Consider the following 22,749-nt stretch of genomic DNA (forward strand, 5'->3'; position numbering starts at 1 on the left):
GTTTGCTTTCTGGTTTCATCTCAAAGTTCCCTATGTTAAGCCACTTTAACTATATTTTTTAACAGATTGAAAATAAAAACTTTATCATTTCATATTCTGCTGCTTTCTCATTTTAAGACACAGATTAATTAGTTTGTTAAAATGGTCATAAATACAAGTGATTCCTCCAATGTAAAGAATGTTGAGCTCACAGCTAAACTCTAGCAGGTGTGTTAAGACATCCACAGTATAAACACATCAGTTGGAAAGAAAGACATAATGACAGTACATCACATAAAGCTGCTAAAAAGACATGCAACAAGACAAAACTGACATATCACAGCTGCTATAAATGTGCCATCACAGCACCTTGAAGTATCTGCTTATCTATTTAACTAGTACAACATTAATATTTACAGTGTATTAATTGCCAAATCTGATCGTCTGCTCACAGCTACCATTTACAGAGAAGTTTTCATGGTTGTAGCAAAGTTTAAGTAAAGAAAGTTGAGCTTTGAATTAGGGCAAGTTTACATCTCTGTTTCATCTATCTTGAGTTATTTGATTCAGTTATTTTGTGTCTAAGCCAGGAGTGGTGGAATATGCAGAATAGGTGCAAGTCTTTTCAGTGACTATGCATAGTGAATTCACAAAGAAGTGTGTGTTACATGTTTCTTGTGTGTTGTCTCCGTTTTGATTCCCCTTTGTCTTTGTGTCCATGAAAAAAACGAAATATTTCACACTGATTAGAACGCACAACACCAGGTTTCCCAGCCTCATCAGTGGAAAAAACTCAAAAAGGACAAATCATCATTTTTTTGCAGACCAATAGACTTCTACTGCCTTCTGTGGTCCACATCTGTGAAAAAAATAGGACATGTTTCATGGTCAATGTGAAAATTTGTGTCCATATGTCCATGACAGAATTCTGTCGTAGTTTGCACTAAAAAACTGTCTGCACCACATTTTTAAAGGGTTTTAGACAGTTTTCTAACTCTCCTACGACTATCTCCACAAAAGGGGCATGGCCTACAAAAGGGGACGTGGCCTCATGCCAAAAATGTCTGTGTGCCAGAAATACAGCTAACCCGGCAGAATTGTGTCCTAACTTTCTGGCGTAAAGTAAGATAACTAATAGGAGGTGCAGAGTGTGACTAGACAGTCTTCTACTAGGACAGATTTATAATCCAGCATTAGAAACTTTTATAAATCTGGTACAGAAAACATCTGTCTAGTCTAACTTTGCACTGACCTTAGGACACTTTTTATAAATCTGCCCAAATTCCTCAGTAAGCCTTCAGTGAGAATAACGGAACATGAAAATAACTGAAGTATTAAAGAGCCTTTGAGGTACACCTGTTCTGTGTGTTTGATCATTCCTGGTTTTAGATCAAAATAACTGAAGGAAATAATTGAAGACTTAACAGAGATGTGAACTAGCTTGTAGTTGTAATCCAGTTTAATACATACTTTAAATGAGTTTTTAGTTAAGTTAAACCTGAGGAAGTCAAAAACCAGTAATTTGTGCACAACAATGTTGGGAAGCACCCACAGTCTTCTCCATTGTGAAAGAGCAATTAATAACGTTATTTTTGTTAACCTTAAAAATACTATATAAAATATAAATTGTTAAGTAAAAATCTTACAGGGGGTCCAGAAGAACCTGTGAGTCCAGGTGTTCCAGGAATTCCAGGTACTCCCTACAAAAAAACAAAACAAAAACAACAACATACATTTACATACGTTTTACATTTTGTAAAATTGAAATAAGATGGGTAGTGAGAAGTAAAAAAAAATTATATTACAAATCAAACCCCACATTTAACAAGAATTAATAGATTACATGGAATCTACCTGCAGTTTTGACAAGGCTTAAAACAATGTTAGGGAGCAGCCCTGGAGAACAAAGAAGAGGAGATTCATCCAATGTTCCAAGTCCCGTTATAATTCTGGAATATACAGGCAGACCCCTACTTAAGAACACCTGACTTACAGACGACCGCTAGTTACAAACAGACCTCTTGATGTTGGTAATTTACTGTACTTTAGCCCTAGGCTATAATAATCAGCTGTAACAGTTATCAAAGGTTTTTGAAATTAAGCCTTATTGTTAAACCTGCTTTTTATGACAATAAAACGTTTTTAAAATGCAATTGTCAGGGAGACCAAAAAAATTCTGGCTGGGGTTACAATAATAAACTATACAGTTCCGACTTACATACAAATTCATCTTAAGAACAAACCTATAGAAGCTATCTTGTACGTAACCCGGGGACTGCCTGTAAATTCATTTTTCACTGTCCTGTTGCTATACACAAAGGTCTCCGGGACTGCTACCTAACCCTATCCGCAGCTCTCTAAGGTCAAAACTGCAGTCAGACTTCTTTTATCTTACAGTGAATATAAGCTCATTTCACTGAAAATAAGACTTGCACTAAAAACTTTTCTGTGTAGTTTTAAGCTGAGGTGTTAAAATGTTGCTTTAAAATAACATATTTTCAGGTCTTAAGTTTGCATTATCACATTTATACTTATTTTGGTATGGTATAACATCGTGACCTATTTTTTATAATCTATAATTTGTATTTTTGTTTAATTATTGTAACTCGTAAACTATGGTATATGTAGTAAGGTCAAATGTTTTTTATTTTGTTTTTACAGCCTGGTTTCAATGAGGTGGCTTGATAATCATATGAAGTATTAATAACCTGAATCGATGCTGTCACTCCCCTTCGATGTCTACAACAGGTCACAATAGTCAGCAACAGTTTTGTCCCCTTATTGCAGTCTATATCATGGCAATTATTTTAATTATATACAATAGTTAAATTTGCAGAGACATAATGCACACTTTGTTTGGTTCATAAACGCCCATGATTGGAAAAATGCAATTATATTCTCTACGGTGGTTACAAAATAATTTCTGTATTTTTTCTCTGCTCCATTGGGCCCAATGAGACTAGTTCCTATTTACAGTACAAACAAACTCTTGATGTTCATTGCAGTAAGAATATTTAGATGAAAGAATGAAACATCAGTACCTGGTCACCTTTCTCTCCAGACAAGCCCGGAAAGCCACGTTCACCTTTGATACCCTAGAAAGAAAATCCAACAGCCAAGCAATCATTGTATTTCATTTCAAGCTCTGCTAACTGTATTGCTTCAAATGAACTATGCAATTCATTTTTAGTAGCACGCAGAGTTACTAGGGAATCTGTCATATAGTATTCATACGCATAAAACCTTTGGACCAAAAATGTTTTTAGCTGTATTTTTTCAGTTATGCTATAAAAAACATCTAGGGTCTAAAACTGATATTTTAGCATGGATTGTACATTCAATTCAAACAATATTATTTATGAAGCACAGTTACTCATGACAACAAGAAATGTCAATGTGTATTTACATGACCAAACACTTCAGCATAAAAATCAAGGAAAGCTAAGACGTCTGAGTATATACTGTATATTTGTTGATATATATACACAATAGGATGAAGCTGTGATTCATTATTGCCCAGACATCTGGATTAGAATCTGCATTCTGCAATCTGAGTCAATGTCTTCCTGAACCGGATACACTGTATGATAGATTTTCATGCTGTCTTGTGTGATCAACAATCTGTTTTTTATTCTCCTCACATTTTTCTTTTTATCTTTGTAGAATAAATGCATTGCAACTGAACTGCTGTCAGTGTCATTACAAGTCCCTGACAACCTGTTTATTTTACAAATGGTGATCACTTCATTGGAACTGATCGCTAAGATTTGTTTTTAAGGTGAAATTCATTTAAGGTATTCATAAAATTTTCTTTATAACTTTGGAATACAATGATATATGTGAGAATATTACTTCTGGTTAGTACTCACTTTGTCAACTTACCTTTGGCCCTTCTTTGCCAGGAATTCCAGGTGGGCCTCTTGGACCTGGATCACCCTGTTAAAGATACAAATCATATATTTATATGTAAATAGATAGATATTGAAGCAATTGATCATCAATGTGTGGATCTCTTGCCTATGTCAAGCATTAATAAGAGAAACAGGACACGTCATCACCTATTGCCCTACACCTTCAACTGTTGCTAAGTCCTTAGTGATGATTCACCCTGAGATAGTCACAGGGGCATGAGTGTGAAACTATGAGTAGAACCACTGCAAGCAATGACGTAAGCCGACACCTGGGAGGGGAGTCTAAGTGGCTGCAGAGCCCGCAGACAGAGTCAGAGTCAAAGTCAGGCAGGAGGTCAGGACCATCGGCACAGGATCAGAGTTGGGAACGTAGCAGAAGGTCAAGGCAGGCGGCAGAGAATCAAGGTCAGGAAACGAAGCAGAGGTCACAACGGATAAATCACAAGAGTTTCAATAACAATGATTTTTCTAAGGCAACTGGGCACAAATAACCATCAGGAGTCATAGGAAGAGGCAAGCTATATAACAGGGCAGCGGCTTGCCAACAGCAATTAGCGGGGCACTGGCCATTTAAATTTCACAGACTCAATGCAAGCAGAGCCTACGAGACGGGGATGCATGCACTGGACCACAGGCGCCATCGCTGAAGCGCGAATGAGTGAGTAAGCCTGCAGCTGCCAAGATTAGGTACTGCAGCACAGGGGTACACGTGTGCATCTGCGACCCAAGACATGGGTTGCAGGAGCAAGCGTGACAGGTGCCATTTCACAAGCATAGCTCCATAGTCATTTATTGTGACAGGATGGCCATATTAATGACAAAGCCTAATGACTTCTGAAATTTTGTGACTAAAATGTATACAGTACATCAACTTTCGTAAAATTGCATCACAAGTTATTAAAATTCTGTGGCTATTCTTAAAAAACTTGCAATCATGGAAAAATCATATAAAACATATAAGCAGGTTGACTGATCTATTAAAAAGTGATGTAAAGAAAAAAGGTAGTTAATCCCTTTAACGAAAGCTGTAAGCTGATTCATGCTTTAGCTCTGAGTGCCAGAGGAAACCAGTCTTCAAAAGATCCCTGTTGAGAGCTACAAGCAATTTTGTTTTACGCTCATTTTGTCGTCAGTATAACTTTAGCCATGGCAAGAAGGATTTCATCTGGATACTGGATTGTAGCAAAAGATGAAGTCACAATATCTCGTTTCTTTAAATCCAGCTTTGAGAAAGTAAAGGCACAGAAGGGTAGATATTCTCCAGAAAGGAAACAACCAACAATATGTGTTCAAACTGGGTATTAAATATGAAAGTTGTTCAAGTTTAAAGTGTGGTTAAAATATTGAGATTTGATATATATAATGGCAGGAGTCCGGCTCTTCTACTTTAAACTGTTTTTGTAGGTATGAACGCATGGAAAATATTGTGTACACCATGAAAAGCAAAACGCTTTGCAACCGTTTTATTTTTATAAAATACAGTCAAGCAGAGGTTACATTAAAGCCTGCAAATGCATCATACAGGCAATATTGTATATAATATACAATGTAATGTATATTATATACATTAGTATGTAATATTGTACAGTCAGTCAGTGTGACAACCTCATTCTTTACTATGACAGGGGAACGATAAAATTACTTCCCTATCACAAAAACCCTTGATTACAGTGCATGACTGCTGTGCTCCTGAATGCCAGGGGATCCCATGATGTCATTTGTGATGTCACTGTGATTCCTGGAGCAGAGGGGGCTCCAAGACATCCAGAGGAGAGGCTATGTGGAACTTCTCTGCATGTCTGTATACAGATCACTGATAATATTGATCCAATGGTGTAGATCACTGTTATATGTGATCTGTATATAGAAACCACAGAGTACACATATATAATCTATAAATATATGATGTGCCCCCTGTATGTAAAAACTACAAGTAAAATAAAAGAAAAAGAAAATTTAAAAGAAAAAAACGTATCCAACAGTGGGGTGGGATCCTTGGTAGCAGTCACCATCTCGTCTTTGGCGTTTGCAGTGGCAGATATTGCAAGGTGTTCGGCCTGTGGCGACAATCACTGCAAGGTGAGGCGGTCTATGTTGGCAGTTGCTGTCTGGTCTGCTGGGTTCTGCAGCTGCAGTCACCACCTGGTCTGTGTGGGGGGCCTGTGGGGACAGTCATTGCAATTTCTGCAAGATCTGTGGCACACTTGCTGTCTGGTCTGGTGTGGTCTGTGGCGGCACTCGCTGCCTGTTCTGGAGTTGTCTGTGGCAGCACTTGCTGTCTGGTCTGATGGTGTCGGTGGTAGCCATGTGCACCCCATGTTTAATGCTTCATGATAGATTACTTAAATTACTGGCTATATTATTGGTAAAACCTGGTAAAATAAAAACCTGGTAATGATTATTTTCTTGCAAAAATTGCTATCTTTCATCAATAATTTTATTCTACTTTCTTAAATGTGTACCTTAATACTGACTTGTCCAGCAATACCAGCTGTGCCTTCCTCTCCCTTGGTGCCTGCAGATCCTGGACCACCAGAATTACATTGACCACACACATTCTTAAAAAGAAAACATAAAGAATTCAAATTTGTTATTTGTTTAACTGAAGGGGTTAACTACATGCAAAAATGACATTTTGATTATTGCCAAATGCCATCTTGAAAAGCTATGAAAGAGAAATCTGTAGACACGCATGATACTGGGTTCCTGTAGTAAAAATGGTTGCACCTTGCATACATTGCACTGAGATGTCCTTGTCATGCATTCAGGTTTTGGCTGTGGGGTGTTTCCTAGCACTGGTCATGTGTTCTCTTCTGCCTGTTTGTATCTCAGATGAACTAGCCTAGGCCCTGCGCTGCTCTCCCTTCATTTATTACATGCAAACTGACTGGCACAAAAGTTTCGAAATTTTTAATACATCCCTATTGGTGAAATAATTTCAGTATCTATAAATAAATTGACAGAAAAGAAAAAGAAATTAGCAAAAGATGTACATAGCCTTAAAACCCTGTATTACCTCCATATAGCAGTATGTACCCTTAATAAATTCGTGCACCGTGCTATTTAACCATAGCTGAAAAATTGGCCAGCGTTTTTCCCCATACATATTTCTAAATTTGTGCCACCTTTAGGGTTTACTAGGTGTAAAGGGTTTGGTTGCGGTTGCCAAAGGGGTAGATCTGGAGAATTTAACACATTATATCCCAGATGCAATATACAGGCAGTGTATTTGTTTAAAGAAAAACAGCAGGAAACACTTCATAATCATATGTATTTATAGAAATGCTTTCCAGAAATTGTCATATTCTGCTGTCCCAAGGATTTGTCTCCACAGGCTTGTATTAAGCACCCAGCAGTAACCCCCACATTCTCTTGTTATCAAGGGAAGAAAATCCTGGAGTTTCATAAATACATAATAATGGTGAGCTACTGAATGTAAGCTATATAGAAGTCATTCCCTGTGATATGTGGTAATGCATAAAGTAAGTGATAGGTGAAAATGTGGAATATAAAAAGTGTTGTCATTTATACAGCCTTTTTCTATTGCGAGCTGTTAAAGTTATTTCTGAATTTAGCCTGCTAAAACATTTGTTCAATAATAATATAAGGATTAAAGCAGGATCTTTTAATTCAGGAATCAGCACCAATATGATCTGCACAGTGTATGCTTAAAACACACAGGTAAATTCCAAATCTGATGGTTGGAAATGTTAATTAAACAATCGTTCTGAGGACTATTGTAATCAATTGTCTAACTCAATAAATCCTCTGACCTGACAAACACTTGTAATACAGAAGACTGTTTTATCGTGTTTAAGTTACTCGTGGTTCTGGTTGGCTGGCAATTATTGCATTCAGAAAAATAAACTGATGTGTGTTGCCTTTATTAACCTTGATGGATCGATACAGTAATAGCTGAACTGGCTTTTATTCATTGCTAAACACACGTTGTATATATTGCCAAATTGTCCAGTATGAAGCTAAGTGAAGTGAAATAGTTCCTTACCGGTTGCAGTTTATGTACTAAATTTGTTGTTCCTTTCCTATTGCCTTAAAATGTTGAATTGCTGACATAGCTGTAAGAAGTGGAACCAAAACTAATAGCCTGGGAAAAGAGTCTATCATGTTCTTGCCTGCTATGTGGACAAAAGTTACACTGTGGATATAATGTAGCATTGTAATGGAAGCACACTTTCCTGGAGTGAGGTGAAAACCCCTGCCAGTCAGGGTAGCTCTGATGTAAGTAACTAACTGGGCTTTTTCAAATATAATACTATTGAAGTTGTGTTTGTATGGATGTTGTGATTTTCCTTTACTAGAATACATAGAAAGGAGACCCATTGCAAAGATCAATCTGAGTGCCCATCACACTACAGGTTATGCTACATTAAATTATACCACTGGTGCCAATGTGGAAGGTCTCCACTGCTAAAACAAGACATATTTCAAAAAGGATGGGGGTCTGGACATTAGACTGGATGAAGGGAAATTTCCTTTGGGGAGGGTCATGTTAAGATTTAGGTTTAGGTCTAGGTTCATTAAGTATGTTAATTGTATGGGGCACCTGTACAATCAGAATTGTATCAGAGCTGGGCCAGAGTTTCTGATTTATTTCATTTATCACAAGGCACCATACAGGGTTGACCTCTGTCCCCACACTTGTTAGTGAGCCCTTGGCTTTAAGGATTAGTAATGTGGTAGATATCCAAGGAGGAGAATGGGTTCAATAATAAAATTTGCCTTTATGCCAATAAACTAAGTCATTCGGATTGGGGTGATCACACTTTGATGCCCAGAGACATGGAAGTTAAGGATGTTTATTTGGAAGATAGGAATTTGGCTTATACAGATCAGTTTCAGTATTTAGGGATAGTGGTGTCTGATAAGATAGGGGAATTTTATAGATTGCATCTTCTTCCCCTGATAGAGGCCTTTAAGGGGAACTTGTCCTTCTGGAGTATGTTACCATTCTCTAGGGCAGATAAATTGGACTGGTAAAGTGTATTCCCATTAGAACAATAGACTTCATATGTGGCAATGCTACACAGTGTACATCCTGTGCCATGTTTGCTTTCCTTAAGCATTAAGCATTTCCTTAAGCAGTTCGAGGGGGAATACTGCTGTGTGGGATGTGTGAAAATTGCTCATCTGGAAATCCAGATTCTGGTTCTAAATAAGCAAGTTTCAAAACTTCAGGCAAATGACAATATGGCGCAGAGTTTGCTGCTCCTTGAGAATTAATTCACTGGGGAAAATGGGTGTGGGATGGTAGTGTGGAAGTTCAGATTTAGGGGGCAGCTAGTTGGGTAACATGTAGAACATGCAGTAGAGGAAAGAGTTGCAGGGAGTCTACTCCTGATCTGGTGCACCTCAATAAGTTTGCCAAGCTGGTGGATAAGAGAGTTAGCGATGCTGCAGCAAGACATGCCCTCGAGAAACCAGGGACTGTCTGCAACAGTAAGAAGGTGAATGGGAGCACATGCAAGGTCAGTGCACAAAGATTGTGTTTTCCAGGTGCTCGAGTTCGGCATGCTGCGGATCAGATTGACAGATTACTGGGAGGGGCTGGTGAGGAACTAGTGGTTATGGTCCACATTGGCACCAAAGACAAAGTAAGAGGTAGCTGGAAGGTCCTCAAAAATTATTTTATGGACTTATGCAATAAGTTCAGGGCAAGGACCTCAAAAGCCAATTTTCTATGAAATACTGTTGGTGTAGGAAGAAGGGGTTTGGTTTCATGGAGAACTTAGCTCACATTGCTGTAGGCTACAGGCTCTATAGTAGGGATGGCTCCAAATATAATAGAGGCAGCAGAGGAACTGCTGATAATTAAAATAAATGCAGACTCAAAGCATGGTGAAGTACTTATCATGGGGGACTTCAAATAACCCAATATTGACAGGCAGCAGGTTTTTATCAACAAAAGACAATTACTTCTTGCAACAAGTACTCGAGCCACTTAGGCCATGGAAACAAAAAGTACAATTATGTTCTAAACTGTCAATTAACTTAAAACTTAATTTTAGTGATCAAAGCCAGGCAGCTGCTAATAAAGCAAATAGAATTATGTATCAAGAGAGGAATAGATTATTAGGACATAGTTTTTCCCTTACAAAAAAAATCATTGGTCAGGCCACACATCGAATATTGTGTACAGTTTTGGTCACTAGTATATAAAAAGGACATAGGAGAACTAGAACGGGTGCAGAGGAGAGCAACCAAGATTAGTAGGGGAATGAGGACATCCTCTGTGTCTAGAGGAAAGGCAGTTCTACCATTACCATACACAGGGATTCTTTACTGTAAGAGCAGTGAGACTATGGAGCGCTCTACCACAGGAGGTTGTTTATGGTGGATAATTTGTACATGATCAAGAGAGGCCTGGATGCCTTTCTGGAGAACAAGAATATCATTGGTTATGGGAAAAAAACATTTGCTTAATTCTTAAAGGTTGAACTACATCGACTTTTGTCTTTTTCCAAACTTACATACTATGAAATAATTATTTCCCTCAAGTTTTCCACGTATTCCCCCCATATGGATTGATCAGACGTTATTTAGGTTGGAGGAAGCAATTTTTAATGATTTGATTTGCGGCAGGAAAAAAGTGAGGATGAAGATGCTGTATTTGTACATGTACAGGCCTGTTGGGGATGGAGGATATGGCTTACCTTTCTTCCAGGGCTATTATTCGGCTACCCAATTGACTAGTTTTAGATTGGTTGATTGATCATAATGAATACTGCAACTGTATAGCACGTAAACGGGGAGTAAATGAGAAAAAGATGGCTACTTTGGAAGCAGATAATTGTGTTTTTACTTTATCACTGCCAGGGGAGGGGGGAGTAAGAACATAGTGTTATAATTATGTAATTCTATGTAGACATATTGTTCAGGTATAATGGAAAACATTTATAAGGGCAGTGCTCCAGTTTTCTTTCGGACTTTGCAAATTCTGATATTGTGATCTTTTTTATATGTGGACAATTTTTCACGTATAATATATATTTAATATTGTGATTTTATTGTATTTTTGGTATGATAAAGGATTTATTTAAATAAAATACGTCACTGACAATTGTGGCACCTAATGTGTATTTTCATCTGTATTATCTCCTTGTTCCTTTAAATGTTATATAGTTATAGAAACACACAAAATAATGTATGAAATAAGATTATCTGTACCTTAAGAATTGCTCCTATATCCCCAAGAAGTGGAAGGGCAATCTACAAGTGCAAAAAATAACAACGATTAGAAAATGTAAATAGAAAGATTGGATAAAATTCTATCCATTATTATATTTACCTTTGATTGGAATACCCTCCCTTTTGGTATTTTAAAAGACATTAGAGAATTATAGTAAATTAAACAATACTGTACATAAATGGGGATGAGCAGACTCAATTAAGTATGGGTTTGTTGAGTTTAGCCGAACCTTCAAAAAGTTTTGTGTGGGTTCCTGAACACACCACTAACACCACTGTCTCTCATAGTTGAGGTCTACCTATGATGTCAAACACAGACCTCTCTCATCTTTTTAAGTGGGAGAACCCACATAATTAATGTCTGACTAAATCCCCCCCCCACTGTATATATTCAATACACAATTGTGCTGTACCAGTAAAACCCAGAAAAAAATTCACAAATCATAACTAGTAGATGGCCAAATATAGAAACATATAAAACAAACATCTCAGGGAGAGGATATCAACAGGGTTATTTTTTCTTCACTGCTTAGCTTAGGATATTTAGAGCAGTGAGGAAAAGTAAGGGAGAACACATATATAGTGTCTTTCCTAAAACAAACACTTCTTGTGATGGTTACAGTTAAGAACTGGTAGAAAAAAATTTTTTCAGCTAAATGAATCAAGCTAATTGTTGATTTTAAGAAATATTGATGGCCACAATGTCCATGCTTTCACATACTGGGTCACCTGGTGGACCTGGAAGTCCTGGTCTGCCATCTCTGCCTGGGACACCCTGTTGAAACAAATCATGATATGGTGGCTTGAACAACAATACAAATCCATAAATTAATATATCACTGTTAAATTAAGTATTTAAAACTTAACCCCTTCCCACTAATGACATTTTTCAATTTTGTATTTCCATTTTTTATTCCCCTTCTTTAAAAATCCAATTTCTTAATTTTGACATATTCTGACACTAATAACTGTTGCATACTTTGGCGTATGGAACTGTGTAAGGTGTCATTTTTTGAGGGACATGTAAATGTTTTTGTTGCTATCGTTTTGGGGTTTGTACATGCTTGTAATCACTTTTTATGAAAAAAAAATTGTTTTGCAGAATTACAAAAAAGTCGCTTTTCTGACATGTGGGCACCTTTTTTGTTACAGGGTTCACCAATTAGAATAACTGTTTTTATATACTGATGGGCGAGGCAAGAGTTAACATGTTTATGAATTTTATTCAAAGATATAAAATTAGTGCTCTAGTCCTTATATTGTTTGTCAAATGGCGAGAGCCTCTCACCACCTCTTCATGGACTGGAAATCAGACAGTAGGTGTTCTCCTTAAGGAGACAATGCCAATTAAGGCCACCTTAAAGGCGTGTGGAGACTTAAAGCCATAGATGCTCCACTAGGGAATTCTGGGAAGAATGCAAATAAGTTTTCCAAGATGTTAAATGGAAAACAATACCTCCTTTTGCTACCTTGAAAGGCAGCCCCCTTAACATCAAGTATGACTTACAAGAAGTCTAAAAACATGATGTGGGATTAAGCCAAACCAGTATATCTATTCTATAAGGAACAGACTCCCAACTGTAGACAGCACTGTTTCAACCTGTTGTAGGTCATACTTGATGTTAAGGGGGCTGCCTTTCAAGCTAGCAAAAGGAGGTATTGTTTTCCATTTAACACCTTGGAAATTGGCATTGTCTCCTTAAGGAGAACACCTACTGTCTGACCCTAGTCAATAGCCTCTCACATAGCCAAATCAGTTCCCTACGCTGTACTGAGGAGACCCACCAGGTCGAAACAGTGGTGTCTACAGTTGGGAGTCTGTTCCTTATGGAATAGATATACTGGTTTGGCTTAATCCCACATCATGTTTTTAGACTTCTTGTAGGTCATACTTGATGTTAAGGGGGCTGCCTTTCAAGGTAGCAAAAGGAGGTATTGTTTTCCATTTAACACCTTGGAAAACTTATTTGCATTCTTCCCTGGACTGGAAATAAAAGATATCCCTGACTCCTTGCATCGCCAATCGTCCTCCTTTAGTGGGTTGAAACACAATCCTCGTCTTGTTACAGTGTCCGCGGTGTGTTCCCGATCCTACATCAGGAGGTATGCAAAAGGATAGTGCAGATTGGGAAATAGTATTTATTATATATACTCACACATTCCAATTTAAAAGCGCGCATATAGTAAAAGCATAAGACGCCTTAAACACCTTGCCCGACTTATGCTTTTACTATATAGGAGAACAATCCGCGATGCAAGGAATCGCGGATATCTTTTATTTCCAGTCCATGGAGAGGTGGTGAGAGGCTCTCGCCATTTGAAAAACAGTATAAGGAGTAGAGCACTAATTTTATATCTTTGACTCTGTGACTTTGTGGCGTATACGGGAGTATGCCATATTAGTGTCTCCTCCATATTTTGTATGTTACATTTTCCATCTTTCCCGGATATTTAATTATTTATTTCTGTGTACTTATGATTTTTATTGTTTATTTATTTTTATATAACTTGCAGGGAAAGGGGATTTGACCTTTTAGCTTTTTTTTTTATTTTTGGCAATGTCCCTTGAACTTCAGTCTAGATGGAGTAATGATAGCCCAGAAAAGCTGCAGCTTTCTGTATTTCTATGGGTCAGCTAGAGATAACCATTTAATATCAGAAATAAGGAATAAGAAGCATATATAGGCAAATCCCTTAAAGGACACCTACCATTCATTCTACTTTGAGCTTCTTATGCCCAGGATTTTTTCCTTTTTTTAAGTTTTTTTTTAATTTTGCAAATGAGTTTGAGGGGTTGTGGGCTCTCTAGTTGTTAATAGAGCCTGGAGGCCATCAGACTTTTTTGTTCCTTGATGGTAGATCATTGATCGTGCTAGAAGGGACACACACCAGTATGTCAGTGTGCTTGATTTACAGTCCTTGATCCAAATGTTAGGTGTTCTTTAACCTACATTTTTATGCCGAGTATTGAAGATAGTCTTGTTTAGATGTCTATCATAGATTTAACTTTTTATTTTTAACAATACATATTTGAGATGCAAAAGAAAATGCCATTTTAGCAACTGTCCCTCTCTATGCAAATAAATATCTACAACAGATTGCTGATCTTATTCAATGTGTCATCCTTGCAGACGATGCTTTTTAATTGTGCCATTTTTATTTAGAATTACAGATGTTATCAAACTAATTAGTGGCTTTTATGTAAAAGGGAGTATGTAAGCTAGCAAGCTGCAAATACAGTATATCTTATTAATGCCAGTTCTAAAAAGCTTTGTTTGCAGTGACGCAATCTTACCATAGCCAAATAGTCCTTTCATTATCAAAGACCATATTATTTAAATTAATATGGATGAAAATTGAGCTTGGTATGTATATATAGTACACTATATACCATTATGTGAAAGGTCCTACTGTACAGTTTAGTGATTTCATTAGTAAACATTTTAACTGTATTTGTTCTATAGTCTATAAATTTCTCTATGTGTACAGTGGTATGGAATCAAAGGTGCACAAAAACAAAATAATCTAATACAAATGAAGTTAAAAGCAAAGTACATGTTTTAAAAATTTAAATTTAATGCTGCTACTTACGTGTGGACCAGGAGGGCCTGGCAACCCTGGAAGACCCTGTGGACCCTAAAAACAATACAAACATATTTTAAACTTTTCAGACTTTTGAAATCCTTGGTGTTAGAATGTTAAAAAAGAGCATGAATAAGTTGTCTGAACATACACTGTAATATAATGCATTCTTGTGTACTACTATGGAAATGAAATTTTCAACAGTTATTTACAGACTCGTCAGCAAGTATAAAATGATGAATGACAATTCTCTGTTGATTATTGCTGTGCCATAAGTAATGTAATTTAGCGATTTATTTTTACTTTGTGGCAGGTCTAAAATGTACCAATAGTGAAGGCATGAACTTTATTGTTGCTAAAACCTATACATTGTATATATTCAAATGTTTCATACTAACCTGTATACCTGGGGGACCTGGTGGTCCTAGTGGACCCTATAAATAATAGAAAAAAAATCTGAGAAATTAAGTAGTTACAGTTCCTTTTATATAGTTTTTTTATGATACATTCTTGATTCTACAAAGAAAAATACATATTCTGCCATTCTTATACTGCCGGAGCAAAACAAGAAGCCTATAGCTGTTATAGTATGACAATCATCGGGAAGTTTCGAATAAATGCTGATTGGTTCATATATTTCAATATAGTTGTCTAAAACAATTATCTATTTGTAAAAAAAGGAAAAGATTTACTTTTACACAGATTCTCTGAACCTCTGTATTGTCAACAACAAACTTCTCAGATTCTGTTCAGTTATACTTAGTTGGATAGTTTTGCTTTGTGTTAGAGTTTCCACTGCAAAAAAAGCAGTTAAAACTGAGCTGTTTGGGGCTCAGTATAGCACACTCACAAATCAAAAATCTACCTTTTAAAAGAAAAAAAGCAGCAAAAGAATTTCACCATCAATTTGTAAAAAAAAAACTTTGAGAACATTCTTCAACATACAGAGATATATGGACTTCCTGTACCTGGGGACCTTCTGTTAGTGTTCCAGGTAACCCTGGCTCTCCTGGGGACCCTTGCACACCTGGTAAACCTCTTTCTCCCTGTTACAGTAAAGAGATGAAAGGTAAATCAACGTCTGCGGTAGTATTAGAGAAAATATACAATGTTTTAACATTTAAGTCCACCTTTTGTAGTACAATCCTAATTTGCAAATTCTAATGATACTTTAGGGCCCAGGCATAGATTTGTCATAAAGAAAACCTTGGTCTGGTTCCTGCAGACCCCATGGGTCAAGCTTCATTCCAGCACAACAAAAGCAGTAAAAGTTGAGACAACAGAAAATATGTATTTTTCCATAACAGTTAAAACATAAATAGTAGTTATTAGCCCCCACCAACAGGATATGGTAAGGCAAAATTATCCCACATTTCTCCCAAACCTGGTCAGATCACATAACCCCCTTGATTTTAAGCGTAGTACTCCTGACTTATGGGGTGGTAGAGAATGATGTACCCGCTAATTAAAGATGGTTGCAACATTGTAACCATTTTCTGTGAAGAGTTATGAGTTTTTAACACAATTCACTTACAAGATGTACCTCACTGAAGGACAACTAAGTTAAAATAAGCAAACTAACATCCCTCATTCAGCGACATCACAAGCAGTAAAATCCATATGTTCTTGTAATCATTTTTTATTTGACAGCTAAATGTTTTTTGTATGCACTGCACATCTGTGTATTACATATTTAAAACTTAATGGGGCAGATTTACTTACCCGGTCCAGTTGCGATCCAGCGACGCGTTCTCTGACGCTGATTCGGGTTCTGCCAGTATTCACTAAGGTCATGCGCCCGATGTCCACTAGGTGTCGCTGCTGTGTAGAAGTCCGCTGGAATTCACCTCCTCCGTCTCGTTGTATGTGAGTGCTATTTTTGCAACACATTTTTTAAAAAAATTCTGCGTTTTTTCCGAGTCCGTCAGGTTTCCCGAAGGCCACGCTACCCCATTTCTGTCGCGTGAAAGCCGGCGGTGATGCGTCACAATCTGATCGCATGCCCCAAAATCCCGGGGCAATTCGGTGCAAATTGGAAAAATTGGGAGACCCGGCAAAAAAAAAACGTGATTCGGACCCTTAGTAAATGTATAAGTCTCAGCTTGTCGCCCTAAAGAACTTTAGTTTTTGAAGAGAAAGTGTTACCTATATTAATCATAAGGAATTGGATAGCTAATTGGCTAATGTGTAATTTGGGTTTCCAAATTGTTGAGGGATTTATGTAAACACCTATTTGCCTACTTATTGTAATAAATAAGTAAATTAATTATAGGTGGTAGCAGTGAAAGATTTGAGTAAGTGTCAGAGATAGGAGATTAGAATTTAGTGTAAAAGCGCCATATGCATGGGTGGGCGGGACGTTTTTCCTAAAATGTGAGGCTCTCTAGCATTGGTCCACCTTGTGATGTGACTTGGGAACGGGGGTTCATCACAATGTCCATTAAAGGAAAAATGCAGTTGTGTTTGAAAATTTTTTTTCAGACATATTAATTACTGTTATGGGTTGCTGCATTGTAGTTCTTTTCCATTAATGCAATGAATTACAATGAGAAATTGCAATGGTGGATATTAGTAACCTGACCTATAAAATTTATGTTATGTTAAAAAAAGGCAAAATCATACATTCTGTATAAGGACAGGAGGCTGCATTCCTTAACAAGTCTAGTGGCGGACAGGTTATACATTAAAGGTATATAATAGTATAAATGTAAAATAGGAAAATTGAAATATTTTATCCAAAACCCCATGGAGAACTTACATTAGAAAAAAATTATTTATGACAACCTCAGTATCTCTTCTCTGTTGTTTCATAGACTATTGTTGAATAGCTCACTCCTGAGGTCAGAGATTATAAACATTGTGGGTCTTTGGCTAACTTGAATAATGACATGCAGAAAATGCCCTAGTGCCCAAAACCGGCTATACTTCTGGTCACATATTTGTTTGGCAGGCCTATACTGTTTTCCCTTTGCCAGCTTTATACAAATTTTTGGTAAAAAATTCATGTGTTCTAAATCGGGAGTGAAAAGTAAGGCACCCCAATACACAGACAAATTTTTTATCTAGTGGTCTATAAAATTTATGTCAATAAAACGTCTATAGATGTAGGGTCATGTGATCCCTAGCTGTTCACGAGTAATGACTCTTTAAGCACCTTATTATAGCATTCATGAATATAAAATTAAGGTTAAATTGGTTGATGTGTGTTTGGGATGATTATTTTGCTGAAATGCCCACCCTAATTTTATAATCATTTTTTCTGTGTACAGAGCTTTGTGTTCTCCAAAATGATGGTATTAAATATTCTATGCTGTGTACTGGAAAGTGGCAAAAAAATCCAAATTGTGTGAAATTAGTGAAAACTCGTTTGCAGCATTTTCTTGTAGGCATGCTTTTTTAAGTTTTTCATTGTGTGCCCCAAATGACACATCTACTTTATTCTTTGGGTCGGTACGATCACAGGGAGTGCCAAATTTATATAGGATTAATTATGTTTTAATACATTCTAAAAATGAAAATCTGTATCAAAAAGTGCCTTTTTGTATATTTGGCTTCTATTTCATTGCTGGGAATAACCAAGACACTGTAACAGATCTTCAGAAATAACACAGCTTATAATGAGACATTATATATATATATATACACTCATATTTTTGTTGTACTATTTATAACAATAGTTACTTAAAGGCGATTTTTTTCTGTGGTTTTTCTATTACCCTATATTCCTGTGCACTGCATCACTTTGCTCTCTATCTCTCAAAATCTTAAGAGGCTACAACTATGTGCTCATGTCCCACTTTGGGTACATTAACAAAAGCTTTCAGGCAAGACAAAGAAAGTAGCTTGATAAATGATGAGGAGGATATAATTTTTTATACATTATGATACATGTAAAAAAACGTTTTTTCTTTTTGTTATGTTAGAAAAAATAAGTAACCCTAAATATAATATCATTAAACAAAGACATGCTTTTTATTTTTGCACATAACTATATGATCAAACACAAGTTATAAAAACAAATCTCCTTAATTTACACTTACCTTGGGGCCCCGCGGACCAGGCACACCAGCTATCCCAATTGGTCCCTAATGAAAAACAGTAAGAAAGAAATTCTTAAGAAGGTTTATAATGCATCAGCTTTGTTATTCAGAAATTCTCAGAAACGATAATATTATGTTATCAAGTTTATGCAAAGTATTCCTGCCATTATGAAATATTACTAAGTCAGAGAGAAGCTCATTCCAGCTTATCCAAGACATTTTGGTGATTAACAAATACAGATCTCCCAAAATGTCAGGTATTTGAAATTGAACACCTGTGTAAACTACATATAGGGGCACATACACACACCTCGCCGCTGGAGTTCACCGAAAGTGCATTGTCCATCTATAATGCACTGTGCTGCGATTAATTAAGATTGTGCGCCCAATATCCTTCAGGTGTCATTTCCCCGCTCAGGTCCAACAGAGTTCACCATCTTTTTAGTGGTGCATGTAAGTGCTTGGGTTTGCGACACAATTTGAAAGTCCGACGGCACGCCCCCTAAAATGTGTCACATGGAAGCCAGCGCAGCTGTGCCAAAAAGGGATCGCGTGTGCCAAAATCCCAGTGCATGCACGTGTTAAATATCTGTGCATGCTGTGTAAACCCCGACAAAAAAATGCACAGTCTGACGAAAGTGAGCAGCGCGCCCCTTAGTAAATGAGCCCCATAGAGTCAAACATTTTTTATTTGGCAATCAGTTTACTATTTTACCAATATGCATAGTCTAAAGTAAAGAATTAATAGATTCATAATTTCGTGCCAAAAGAATTGTGTTGGAGAGTTATGATATAATAGTGCACGTGTAAAGTGTAAGGCAGCATATGAGTTAATCTATTGTTGTATATAGACACTTTGATAGTAGGGTAGGATGCTTACTGGTTCCCCAGGTAATCCGTATCCTGGTGGTCCTGGATCTCCTTTTGGACCTGGGCTACCAGAAGGTCCTATAGGGCCACCTGAATCTCCCTTTGAAATAAAAAACACTTTTGCAAGGTCATCATATTTCACACTACATATTTTACCTTTACCTTAGGTTGATTGAAAGGACTCCAATAACTCATAAAATCTATTACTACAATATCACAACATTTTAGCAAAGTTCTTAACAGTTTGAATATTGCAGAAAAACATAAACAAATTTAAGATAGGCATCTTTTGAAAAATATACTGAAACAATGTTGTTTTGAGAAGCTTATCTACCATATATTTATTAAAAATGTTTTTGTTGACTACTTCAGTAGTGGTTTATTAAATATTTACAGAGCTAGTAAATAGCATATAACCACCATGGAAGAAAAGGTAACCAGGCAAAATAAATATTTATCTGAAACTTTAATCCATCTGGCAGGTTGTGTGATAAAAAGAACAAATCAGTCATTGTTTTAAGACAAGTGGGTGTTAAATGTGAAACAAATATTTCTGAGCAACTATTTCTATTTATTCCACTTGTAATTACATCTTACTCACACAGTTCAGGGCTCTATTCTTAAATTTCTTTGTTTTAAAATATATCAATGAATCACTAAGCTAGAAAATGTTATATGAAATGATTCATCAAATTCAAAAGTAACTTCAAAAAATTTCATAAAATAAAGTTAATTTAAAAGGAACGTACCTTGTCTCCTTTGGTGCCTGGTTTTCCAGGTATTCCGTGTTCTCCAGGTAATCCCTATTGCAACAGTACATAAAAACATAGCCACGTTGATTTATCACACACATACATTTTTAAAGCTCTCACGAAAACGTAAAATTACAAAAAAAGTAAAATTTTTAGGTAATACATTAAGTCCAGCAATCGAACCAAATCATATCAGTTTAAGCAAATGGTGTATTTTGTTATTTAGTGGTGTTATCTTAAGCCTTGTGTTTCTATGTTCTAGTCTAGAAAACCTATTTTTAAGGAGGGTGTTGTTCAGTTACCAAATAGTGGTTCATTGATGGCTCTATCATTACGAACCTTTTGAAGAGTAGCCACACCAGTATTCACTTAGACAAAGTCACCTACTTCCAGGTATGGCAGTTTTGTAGTTGCAGTGAGCTGATATTGATGACTTATCCTAAGCAAAAACCCCATTAAAGGAAATAAATTATCATACCATCAAGCATGTTACACCAGGGGCATTCATTCATAGATCCAGTCACTGTGATGACCCTCTTATATTTGTTATCCATGGCCTCCTTCTTTCTAAAATCAAATTTCAACGAGTCAGAAGTGTGCCTCCATGCAGTAGTCTCTTACACTGTGCAGGGAGGGGCTCTGGTAAAATTCCCATAGTATTTCTGTATCGTTAGCATAATTTAAAAAGGTAGTTTATAAGATAGGAGGCCATGGATAACAAACATAAGAAGAATACCATAGTCTGGTAAGACCGTGCCTGGATCTATGAGAAAGCATCCCTGGTTTAACATGCTGGAGTTTGGTAATAGATTTGCGTTATACAACCCTAGGGCTGTCCATAGTTAGAGCTAATACGATCCTGTCACATAGAAATTATCTTACAGGTACTGCAAGACAGTATCACTGAAAAATGCATCTCATCCCATAAAAAAATAAGCATTCACACGGTGAAAAATCTGATATTTTAAAGCTTACAAACGTAAGCCATTGAAAAAACTTAAAATCTCTGTGTCTCTATAGAAATTGGATTACTAATTTTAAGATGGGGTATATTCTTTTATTTTTTGCAAATGTGTAAATGAACATATAACAGACAAAATTTGACAATTCTAAATTCCAGCTCCATTTTGTTCCAGTTATTATGCAGCTCTGAAAGGGTTAACAAGTCTTGTAAAAGCTGTTTCTAATAGGTTGAGGGGTTCAGTTTTGAAAATTGGTCGATTCATAGGGGTTTTCTATTTTTATTTATTTCAAAACTCATTAAAAACAAAAATGATCTCCAAAAATTCAATACTGAAACTTCCATGAAGATCTGGTAAATCACTGTTCACTGTTTTAAGCTGTGTAATAAAATATGAAGACATTTTTAAAAAAATCATCTAAATATAAATCAGACACATGAGAAATGTAAGTTAGTAACCAATTTGGGTGATAAAACTATCTTTTTTGAAAGGAGATAATTTGGAATGTTTAAAATGGGAATATTTCTATTTTTTTGTCAAATTTTTATTTTTTTTATCAATAAATGCCAGAAATATAAACCAAAATTTACCACTAATGTGAAGTACAATGATGCCTCACAAAACTATTTCAAGTTTACTTTAACAGCAAGTTAAACTGTTTAGAAGTCATATAAAGCGACACATATCAGATTACAAAAAATGGGGCTAAGTCTTAATGAACAATCCTTCCCCTATCTCCTTTATATTTCGACTCACATGCATTCCCCCTTTTTATTTTTCGACTCAGGCTCAGGTTCAGGCTGATGCATAGATTGTAGACTTCTAAGCTTGTGTCATATAATGGAGATGATGGCTTTGACAGTATTCAATAAATTAAACTCTTGTGAGCAGACAGCTGGGAAATACAATTTTTTATTGAAGTGTTTTTAAACACCTGTAAATCTGTAACATTGTAGGCGTAAAACTGTAGGTGTAAATTATATAGTCCAAAAAACCTTCAAAAGGCTATTAATGATGCCAGGTGCCCAGTGTACATCCCAGCAGAAGTAATACAGTTTTATCTGTTTAAAACTAAAATTAACTAAAGGAAAAAAATGAAGTGAGCCCAAGCAACTTCAGTAAGAGCAATAAAGTTTTAATAGCTGTTTTGATAGAACTGCCTGGTCTCATACACCAGGCAAGAAACCACCTTTGGTCTTCTTAAACTAGAAATGGCTGACCAAAAGTGCCACACCTGCATGAAATTTACTTACTTTTATGCAACTGTTATATTGCTATTTTCATGTAATAACAACTGCAAACACACCATATGCATACAAGACTATGATCTGATTCCAATGTTTATATACTTAGACTTTCCAACAAAATGCAATTCTTTTGACAACTATTTTGCAGCATGTTTGTCCATCATACTACAACCCAATATACTACAATTCTCGGACAATAC

The 22,749-nt window shown here is 36.4% G+C and overlaps 1 protein-coding gene across 4 annotated transcripts in view; it reads right to left on the minus strand.

Moving 5' to 3' along the window:
- Positions 1-22,749, minus strand: part of COL19A1 (collagen type XIX alpha 1 chain) — a 553,058-nt gene that overhangs the window by 158,214 nt on the left and 372,095 nt on the right. For all 4 annotated transcript variants that reach the window (XM_072142184.1, XM_072142183.1, XM_072142182.1 and 1 more), the window contains 12 exons: positions 20,338-20,391; positions 19,599-19,688; positions 18,719-18,763; positions 15,647-15,724; positions 15,077-15,112; positions 14,688-14,732; positions 11,818-11,871; positions 11,076-11,117; positions 6,353-6,448; positions 3,862-3,915; positions 3,021-3,074; positions 1,626-1,679 (listed from right to left, as the gene is read on the minus strand). In XM_072142184.1, the coding sequence (XP_071998285.1) occupies positions 1,626-1,679; positions 3,021-3,074; positions 3,862-3,915; positions 6,353-6,448; positions 11,076-11,117; positions 11,818-11,871; positions 14,688-14,732; positions 15,077-15,112; positions 15,647-15,724; positions 18,719-18,763; positions 19,599-19,688; positions 20,338-20,391 (702 nt within the window). The remainder of the gene's footprint in view (positions 1-1,625; positions 1,680-3,020; positions 3,075-3,861; positions 3,916-6,352; positions 6,449-11,075; positions 11,118-11,817; positions 11,872-14,687; positions 14,733-15,076; positions 15,113-15,646; positions 15,725-18,718; positions 18,764-19,598; positions 19,689-20,337; positions 20,392-22,749) is intronic.

The sequence above is a fragment of the Engystomops pustulosus genome, chromosome 3 (genome assembly GCF_040894005.1).
Source record: "Engystomops pustulosus chromosome 3, aEngPut4.maternal, whole genome shotgun sequence".
Classification (NCBI taxonomy): domain Eukaryota; kingdom Metazoa; phylum Chordata; class Amphibia; order Anura; family Leptodactylidae; genus Engystomops; species Engystomops pustulosus.